This window comes from Sciurus vulgaris (assembly GCF_902686455.1).
Source record: "Sciurus vulgaris genome assembly, chromosome: 15".
NCBI lineage: Eukaryota > Metazoa > Chordata > Mammalia > Rodentia > Sciuridae > Sciurus > Sciurus vulgaris.
The window spans coordinates 24015886-24026546 of record NC_136476.1 but is presented as its reverse complement, the minus strand read 5'-3'; the positions used below and the strand labels follow the sequence as shown (position 1 = coordinate 24026546).

Sequence of the window (10661 nt, the reverse complement as noted above, 5' to 3'; positions counted from 1 at the left end):
TGCCAGTCCGTGTCTTTTGATTGATGAGTTTAGGCCATTAACATTCAGGGTTATTATTGATATGATTTATTTTTGGTTTTTAACTTGACTTAGTATCTCCTTTGATTAACCTTTCATTTAGTGTAGTTCCTCCCTTTGCTGGTTTTCATTTTTTTAATTTTTTTTTCATTTCCTCCTCATGGAGTATTTTGCTGAGGATGGTCTGTAGTGCAGGCTCTCTAGTTGTGAATTCTTTTAATTTTTGTTTATTGTGGAAGATTTTTAATTCATCTTCAAATCTGAAGCTTAATTTTGCTGTATATAAAATTCTCATTTGGCATCCATTTTCTTTCAGAGCTTGATATATGTTATTCTAGGACCTCCTGGCATCGAGGGTTGGTTGAGAAATCAGCTGAAATCCGTATTTGTTTCCCCCTAAATGTAATTTGATTTTTTTTTCTCTCTGAGCCTTTAAAATTCTATCCTTATTCTGTATGTTAGTCATTCTCATTATAATGTGACTTGGTGTGGTCTGCCGTAATTTTGGGGTCCTGTAAGCCTCTTATAGTTGATTTTCCATTTCATTCTTTAGATTTGGGAAGTTTTCTGATATTTTGTCATTGAAAAATATTGTGCATTCCTTTGTTTTGTGTCTCCACACCTTTGTGAGTTCCAATGAACCTTAAATTTGGTCTTTTCATGTTATCCCATGTTTCTTGAAAGTTCTCTTTATGGTTTTTTACCATCTTCTTTGTGCAGTCAACTTTATTTTCAAGTGTATATATTTTGTCTTCATTGTCTGAGGTTCTGCCTTCTAAGTGAACTAATATTTTGGTGATACTTTCTGTTGAATTTTTAATTTGGTTTATTGTTTCCTTTATGTGAGGATTTCTGCTTGATTCCTTTTTATAATTTCTGCCTCTTTATTGAAGTAATCTTTCACTTCCCATATTTTCTTTCCAATACCATCCTTTATTTCAAAGATCAAGCTAACTATGTATTTTCTAAACTCCTTCTCTGACATTTATTCTACTTTGTTGTCTATGGATTCTATTGTTGGGACATCTTGGTTTGTTTGAGGAGCTTTGTTCCCTTGTTTATTCATGTTGTTTGCATGTATTCTCATCTAGTGGTATGGATCTGATGCAGTACAGTTTTTACCCTGTAGTCTTGTAGTGTCCCTGAAGCTTCCAGTACCTCACCTTGAAGAGGGAGACCAATATTAACCGCATCCAATGCAAACAATATACAACCTTAGACAAAATGGCTCCATTAAGGCATCTATAGTTTTGTTGCTATAAACAGAAATGATGTGTTCTATTATTGTCTACAACATAAACAGTAAGTTTGTGAAAAGGATTTGCCATTTCAAATGATGGGCAGTGAGGGAATAGAAATAGTGTAAGATGTGATGTTTATGAGGGAGGAGGGAAGACAGAGGTAAAAATTTATAGTAAGAGTGAGGGAGGAATTAATAGAGGTTGGCTGTTAGTATGAGAGAAGTGAAAAGGAGAATCCAGGGAGACAGATATGTGCATGAAAAAAATATATAAATTTTTTTAAAAAGTAAAACTATAAGAATATACAACAAAACTGTCATATACTATTCAGACATCCCATTCCTCAATAAATTAATGTATGAATAATATTTGGATTCAAAGATGGTAGAGGTATGAGAGAGGGGGAAAAAAGAAGGAAAATCTCAATGGAAAATTGAATGTTGCTTCTGTTGGCTTTCAAAACTTTTCTCAGCTTCCCTTCTCCACCCATAGGTGGGGTTTTCTGAAGTTTGATGTTAGCTCCAGTCCAGTGGGTGCCAGACGGTTAGGTGGACAAGGTGATAGCAAGATGCCCTCACACCTTATTCCAGTCTTCCCACCTGTTGTTGCTGGCTCCTTCCATCCTTGTGAACTTCAGGACTCACTGAGCTGGAGAGAGCTGTTTTCTCCAGTTTCTCCAACCTGTGCTCCCCATGAGGAACTGCCACTAGCCTCCGGCTTTCCACATGCTTACCAGACCCAGACTGGTCCACACAAATTGCAAACTGATGGACCTGGGCTTCAGCTTCCCCAGGCTCTGCCTTGTTTAGTCCCAAGAACTCAGTGCCTTTCCAACTTGCAGAGAGACACCAGGGATGCACTCACACAATGGAGTGACCTTGCTAAGAGGCAGCCAGATGGTGGCCACTAGTACATTTAGCAGAAAGACCCCAGGTGCAACCAGATCTGCAGGTACCCCAATACATCTCCAGGGTACCACTTCAGTTACCCTGAAATGGTATCAGTGGCAGAGGCAAACCTGCAGGCTCTGGACAGTGTCCCAAGATGTTGGGGGCAACATGTAACCAAACTTGTGGGTACAGTGACAATGGACTTCCAGGCAACAGAGGGCAGCCTGTTATCCACTGGCAGCCTGTGGGTGGTCACTAGGTGAGTGATTGGCAGGTGGATGTCAGGCAGCAAGTAATGGGTAGGTCAAAAGCAGGTGATGGGCAGGCAAGAGGCATGCGAACAAGCAAATGGAAGATGATAGGCCATGGTCAAAGAGCAATCTGTATTCAAAAGGCAGGCTATATGCTGGCGAAGACTGACGAATGGGGGGTAAACAGCAGGGTATTGGTGGGCAGCAGTGGCTGCCTCACAGAGAAACAGTATTTCCTCTGCTTGAATCCTGAGTCATGGAGCGACAAGGAATGCAACCTCCCTCTAGTCCACCATCTTGGATTCCCCATTCATTCTTTCAATAAACATTTGTTGAGCATTTGGTTTATGCCAGGCACATTGTGCTACAGAGATAAATGAAACATCTTTCTAGCCACAGGAGCTTCTGTTTCAGGTAAGTGGGAAATGTGCGCTATGTATTCTCTAGAAGCACAATAAGGTGTTATGGTAGTAGGAATGTATTGGGTGATGATAACTGACAGGATTTCAGGGTTTTCAGGATGGGACAGTGAATATAGAATTTAACTTCATAATACCTGTACTCATAAAATAGTCTGAGAAGGAAGCCAACTCCAAAAAGCAAAATATTTCCTATTTCACCAAACTCCTCTCTGAAAGCAAGTTTTTAACTCAAAATTATCATGACTATTAAAAAAACCTAAACATAAAAGTTTTTTTATATATACAAAATATATATTCATTAGTTAATATATAAAATATATTTGAAAACTAAAGTAAATTTAAGATTGTAAATAGCTTATGCAATTCTAAAGGAACTACAAACACAATTAAAAACTATTTTTCTGGGGGAGTAATGATTCAAAACCCCAAACAGAAAAAAACTCCAGCTTTTTGTGGGCAATGAGCTTGGCTTTGTTGTGGTTGGTATTATTTATGCCGTTGATGTTATTACTTGGCTTTTATCTCTTTCTCTTTCATTTCCCAGAAATGTAATCTGTTTCCATTCCATGATTTCTACTTTCCAAATTACATTACATGCTAAATGAATCATCTTTCATTCTTTACCTCACAATGAAATCTTCCAACCCTCATTCCCTTTCTGACTTTTACAAATCAGAAATCTAATGAAGCAATTGGTCTTTTTTTTTTTTTTTTGTGGGGGTGTAACCAGTTGAGGCACTCAACTACTGAGTTACATCCTCAGCCCTAATTTGTATTTTATTTAGAGACAGGTTTTCACTGAGTTGCTTAGTGCCTCACTGAGTTGCTGAGGTTGGCTTTGAATTCAAGATCCTCCTGCCTCAGTCTCATGAGATGCTGGGATTACAGGTGTGCATTACTGCACCTGGCTGGTCTTGGTTTCTTAGTTTGTTTCTACTTATTTCAACAGCACAACTGGGCACTTTCTTCAGGAAGCACTACAAAGTTTCAAGAATTGGAGACTGATACACGTTATATTACCTATCTTTATTTTATCAGTGGAGAAACCAAAGCCTATTGAAGTTCAGAAGTAAATGAAATTCTGATGCAGTGAAAAGATAACTCAAGGAGGTTGTCCATTCTCTAAATTTCTTGGCCAACCACTTTCTTGGAGTGTTTATTTTGAGGGCAATGCTGGGGACAAGGAGACAGACTGAGTGGTGGAGAGTAATCACACATTAAGTAGAGGTTTTAGGTGACTTCTGAAATCCCATCCAAGTCTAAAATTTTATAAAATTATTTTCTGTAATTTCTTTGAGCCAAGACTTGATGGGCCTTCCCTGTGCCATACAAACTATGTTACCTGAGTCAGATGTCTTCTTTCTGCTTCCCTGACTCAATTCCTAAGCCCAGATTTCCTGCTCCAGCTGCTTCCCCAAGCCAGCAAACAGAAAGTTAACAAACACTGAATGTGAGAATTGTGTATATGAGCGGCTAAATTCAGTTTGAGAGAATTTTCAATAGTTTGGCAACATGACGTGTGAACAATGAGAATCTTAAAACACCATGAAAGTTTTTAAAAAGTGAGAGAATAACAATCAAAAGATGTCAGCAGGAAATATTATAATTGTACAGGGATACAGAGGTGAATAGTTTTGGATTCTAATATGATTTACTGGTTCTGTGACCCAAGCAAGTTATTCAATACCTTACCACACCTGTAAGAGGACAACAACAGCACTTTCCTAATAGGACTGCATAATATCAAATGAGGCAACTGTGAAAATGCTTCCCAGGGCCAGCGCTTTCCAGAGTCCTTTCCATTTTTGGGCTCTATTCTCCCATTTGCCTCTCCACACACTTGGCCTTCCCCCAGCATCCCTGAGTACTAAGTCATACCTGGCCTGTATGACTTCTGCTTGAATTGGGTTACTTGAGAAACCCAAAAGCAACTTGAAAGGAGGAAGGGGTTGAAGGTGAGGTATGTGTTGCCATGGGGATGTCAGTATTCCTTGACAGATGGCCAGCCACAAGGCCTGTGAAGTGGCCCATTCCATGCAGCCTTCAGACCTAAGTGAGGGATCCATGCCTTGCCTTGGGCCATTGTGCTCTCTCTGGTGGTTTCTTAGATATTCCCAAGCCACTGTCAAGAGTCCCTTGGTTAAATTCTCCTCAGATTACCCATCATTTGATAAAGCAGTCAGAAAGTCCCAGTAGCTCCCTCAGCACCTGCTGTAGTAGTGATTATTTGGAGTCTGAGGTTAAGTACTAAATGAATTATAGAGATGAAGGAAAATGCATAATATGATGTAAATAAATCCCCCCTTACTTCTCAGAGCTTTTTATAATATATCTAAGGAATTGCTTTCTCTTTGAAGATTCTCTTCTTTTTAGGATTGCCAGATTTAGAAATTGGCAACATCAATTAGGATACCCAGTTAAATTTGGATTGCACATAAGCAACAAATAGATATTTAGTGTATGTCACAAACATCAATATTGTTTATCAGAAATGTATTCATTGTTTATCTATAATTCAAATTTTACTAGGCATTCTGTAATTTATTTGGCAACCCTACCTGCCTTGGGAAGATTTGGACATTTCATTCATTGTTTCTTAAATATATATTTAAGAACACACTCGCCTTTATAACCAGCTGACAAAGTCAACTTTTGTGATTGATAAGTACCTTCTGACAGAAAAATATGTTCCCTATCAGCCTGAGAACACAAGTAATGAATACAGAGAGGTCAGCCTCTGGATAGCATTCTAGACGAGAGAAATTGATTATATCTGCTCTTCCCTCCAGCCTTTTGAACTACAACTGCCCTATACATAGCCTCTTGGTCAAGAAAATTTATGTAAACCACGGTTGATTGGACAACTGCCTGACAGTGACTATCATCTGACATAGAAAGTTGAGCAGAACCAATCAGATTTCTGGCATCTCTAATAAATTTTGACTAAAGAGGCAGTTAGCAGTGGCAGCAAAGAGGAGGAGCAAAGAAGCCTAGATAAGCTTTGTCCAAACTGAATTCCAGACAGTAGAAAGTTGGAGTAAAATACAGTCATTAGAGATAGAAAGAATATATCTGCATTACAGATAAAAGCAGACTTGCAAAGGGTACCTAGAATCCATTAATGATGGAAAAACAGAGAAAGTTCCATTTACTCATGAGATTGCCATAAACTCGTAGAATGCAGAATGAACCTCAGGCTCCTGGTTCCCCAAATTTCAGTTACTTTTCTTTCTCTTACATAGATAGAGATTAACCTTCTGTGTATCCTTAAAATGCCTTCCTCCTTATTTTCAGTAATTCACGTGAGTATCCTTGTGAACAAAAATCCAAACAACCATCCTGGACCTTCACCATAGGCTGTTGTGCCCCAAACAGATTAGGCAGTTCAACAATGAAGAAATTCACGTGCAACTCAGCCCTAAGAAAGTTCAGAACTCTTCTATCAAAAGAGAGTGAGCATGGCAAGGGGATAAAGGGAGTAAACTACTCATTTCAGACTCTAAGTTCTAGGGGTCTGTAATTGGGACCCCCTCAATAAATGCAGAGCATCACTGCTCTTCTTACTTACCTTCTATTTCTATTTCTCCCATTCCTTGCTAAATGCAGGTATGGTGGTGCCACAGCTGTGTTTGGGCCACATCCAAAGCAAAAACCACTGCAGCAACAAAATCTAATTTTCCAAGCGACTATTGTCCACATGTATTTTGCTAATGTTGTAATCTATTCCTATATAATGAACATAAACTATAAAAAATCAGGATGAATATTATTTTCTAATGAAAGAAATTAGGTGTTATAGAAGATGTGGAGAAATTGGAATATTTATGCATTGCTGGTGGGAGTGCAGTTTCTATGGAAAACAGTTTGATGGTTCCTCAAAAAATTCAACAAAGGCTCAGGGGTTTGGCTCATGGTAGAGTGCTTCTTTAGTATGGCTGAGGCCCTGGATTCAGTTCGAGTTAGGTTTCTTCTCAAGTCCAACTTGTGTATAAATTACCTGGGCATCTTGTTAAGTGCAAATTCTTACTGATGCTCTATAGTAGTATCTGAGCCATTCTAAGCTCCCATGTGACACCCTTGTCACTGGTCAATGGACCACAATTTGAGTAGTAAGGCTTATCTTCACTTATACTTCAGTTGTGTATGTATGTCATCTGAAAATTCAATCAGCACTTAAGAAGCAATTCTAAGATTTATAATTTTCTATATTGAGAGTCTTCATATATCACATTTTTATTACCCACATTTCCTCGGCCTAATAAAATATTCCTCCATGCCCTTCTCCAAAGGCCCAGATGTTTCCATCAACTTCTGAAGATTACTGAATGCTTATCATCAATTCTACTTTTGTCTATCTTCACTTGTAGGTTAAACTATAGACCCAGAAATATCAGTTTAATGAGCTAAAATTATTTCCACATTTTAGTTGCAGTACAAAAAAATGCAACTATCAACATTTCAGTCAGGCTCTGTGCCAAATGGTTCAGGAATAAATCATACAAGATACCTGCTATGGTTCAAATATGAGGTGTTCACCTAACATTCATTTTTGAGACAACACAGGAATGTTCAGAGGTGAAATGATTGGATTATGAGAGTCTAGCCTAAAAGCGTTTTAATTTATTTGATGGATTAATCATTTGAATGTATTAACTGGGTGATAACTTTAGGCAAGTAAGTTATGACTTGAAGAAGTAGGTCACTGGGGTGTGCCTTTGGGGACCATATTATCCCAAGCACCTTGCACTCCAATGCATTCTGCATTCTCAGCTGCTGTGAGCTGAGCAGCTTTCCTCTGCCATGTCCTTGCACCATGAATTTATGCCTCACCTTGGATCTAGAGCTATGGAGTTTGCCGACCATGGGCTGAACTTCTAAAACCATGAGCCAAAATAAACATGACTTGTCCTGCTCTAAGGTGTTCTAGTCAGGTCTTTTGCACACAGTGACAAAAACAAAAAACAAGCAAACAAAAAAACAATAACAAACACAACACATTCGCCAATGGTATGAAAAGCAGTCCTTCTCTTCTTCAAGCAGTAATAAAGTTGAAAAATATATTTTAGACTTCCATGAAAATAAATATCAAAATGATGCCAAAAATGTATGAATAAAGTCATTTTATCACACAGTTATGTTGTCAGAGAAGACATAGAAACTTCAATTTTTGAAGAGTTTTAAATGTATGAGGTCTCATATAATGATGGTGATTAGGAATTTAAATACCTAACCCTTTGAAAATACACATTAGGTGAGGTATTATAAAAATTGGTAAATGGAAGTTATTACAAAAGACCATGTTAGCATCAACTCGTCAGATTAACTATACACCAAGAAGAACAGAAGAGAAATTTCAGAGATTTAGTTCAAGTTAAGTTTTGTTGTGTTGTTTTGTTTTTGTTTTTGTTTTCCTTTTTTGTTCTTTGGTACCAGGGATTAAACCCAGGGGCACTTCCCACTGAGCCACGTCTCCAGGCCTTCTTATGTTTTATTTTGAGACAGGGTCTCCCTAAGTTCCTGAGGGCCTTACTACATTGCTGAGGCTGTCTTTGAACCTGCAGTCCTCCTGCCTGGAATTGCTGGAATTACAGGTATGCACCACCATGCTCAGCTCAAAGTTAACCTTTATCTGATGCTGGAACAATGCTGGTGCCAGTTTAAGTGGCACAACCCATTTGGAAAACATGGTTCAAAAGTCACAAAAAGTTTATAAATATACATTTGCAATAGTAATGAATAATAGGAGTGCACTCTAATGGTGTAAAGACTAAAAAAATCTGGAGAACGTAAGAGAATAAAAAAATACAGCAGAGAATTTGTGAGAATACTCAAAATATATCTTTCCTAAACAAACTGATGATGACAATTTAAGTATTAAATTACAGTATCTGATTTCAATTTTATAGCAAAAAGCATTGAGATAAGCTTTCAGAGCAATAAATACACTACATTAATAGAAGGCATAATAAATAATGCAAAAAATAAATTCTTTAAATCTATGTTCCAAATATGACAGTAAATTAGTAAAATGAAAACTCCCAGTAGAAATAAAACCTTGATCAAGACATTTCAGAACAATAAGCATCAGAAAGATAATGCATTGATAAATATACTACACATCTGAGTAATTTATTATATTGCTCAGTGCCTTTTAGATTAATTTCTTCATGAAAAATTTCTCTTAGAGCTCATAACCAAGACAGAATTTCCTCTCCTAATTAACAGATAACCTTTCTAAGTTATACAAAAAGACTATCGAACTACTTCATGAAGTCTCAAAATTGTAAAACCCATGTATTTCCTTCTTTGTCAAAGCTGTTAGAAAGCTCAGGGTCAAGCTTTCTTTTTAATGTTGCCACTCTCTTCATTCTGACTGCTTAAAATAGTATAAAGTCTGCCCTTCTGTGCTTGACTTTCTTACTGTACCTGTTCTTTTATTTTAAACCACCTTGTATACATTTTGAAGAATATCATGAAAAATCAATGCAAATGCAGATCTGAAATGGAATCTACTAAAGGACAAATTGTTCAGACATGTTGGAAATCCCTGGCTATTCTCAGGACTCTTTTAAGAATGGACAGGATCAGGCAGGCATCCCTGGGTCGTAGGGCTTTTAAAGGATTCCTTATCATTTGCATAAACCATCATTAAAATGCATGGCACAAATATAGATAGTTTAGATGTGAGATCTTTTGGCAAACCCTGTCATGAAATGTGTGCTACACTGGTTTGAATCTGTTTCTCCGATTAGCATAGTGGGCATGGGTCCTTTTTTCCCCAGTTCCTGGCTTGCTTGTCTCCACTTTGGCTTCCTCAGTAGTGCTCTTTTTCCAACCCTCACTAAGAACAATTCTCACCTAGAGAATCCAGTAAGATAATTCTTCCAAGAGTTCATCTCTTCCAATACCCAGACCTGACCAAGTCTGTTTTGATCCTGGCACAATGGGAGATACCATGAAAAGCATATGAGAACCACGGGAATTCAGAATACATGCTTTCTTTCATTACAATGCAGAAAAATACTTTGTAATTACAAAAAAGCACCAATTCTATAAACTTGAAAACAATAAAGACACATGGAAATATTAATGTCTCAAAATATATGCAATGAAAATATTTCTTAGCCTGATTATCTTTCCTGAGTTACAAACTCAACTTTCCAAATTTATTTTATATAGCTCTTATGGTTTGTACATGAGGTATCCAAAGCTCCTGTTAAGTCAGGAATATTAAGAAGTGAAATGATTCAGTTGTGATTACTGTAGCCTAAATAGTCCATTCTAGTTTGAATGGACTGACTCAGGGTAAGTGGCAAGTGACTGGAGGAGATGAGTCACTGGGTTTGTACCCTGTGAAAGCAAATGAAAAAGAGAGAAAAAGAAACAAAGACAGACCTCAACAGATCAACAATGCTTTACTGAGCAACATAGGAGCACATTTTAAGAGTAAAATGGCAACTGGATACGAAAGCGGTCTGAGTTTCAGCAGAATATGTTCATTGGGCAGTCAGGGAAAGAGTTGTAGCTATGGGAAATTGTAAAAGTCCAGAGCCCATTGTTTTCCTTTTCTCCCTGGGGCCATTGTTCTTATCTCCCTTGGTTTGTTTTCCATATCCTTCATTCCAGACTCTGAAATAGGTTAATGCATAGGGGCATCGATCATGTCCAGCTGCTTCCTGCTGAAAAGGGCAAAGTAGGGGGACACCCTGCTTCAGAATTCTGGGAGAGAATACAGAAATCCCAGGGTTGAGTCTGAAGAGGTGTGTATACTGAAGAAGCCTCAAAGTCATCATAGGTAAATCCCCCGTTTTGTGGTTTCAGAGAAACAGATCATGAGTG

General features: G+C 37.8%; 1 protein-coding gene across 1 annotated transcript in view; it reads right to left on the bottom strand.

The window, feature by feature from the left end:
• Positions 1 to 1098: 1098 nt before the first annotated feature.
• RCL1 (RNA terminal phosphate cyclase like 1) overlaps positions 1099 to 10661 on the bottom strand; it is a 156695-nt gene continuing 147132 nt past the window's right edge. The window contains exon 10 of the mRNA XM_079113081.1: positions 1099 to 1181. Coding sequence (XP_078969207.1) covers positions 1137 to 1181 — 45 coding nt within the window. The 3' untranslated portion in view covers positions 1099 to 1136. The remainder of the gene's footprint in view (positions 1182 to 10661) is intronic.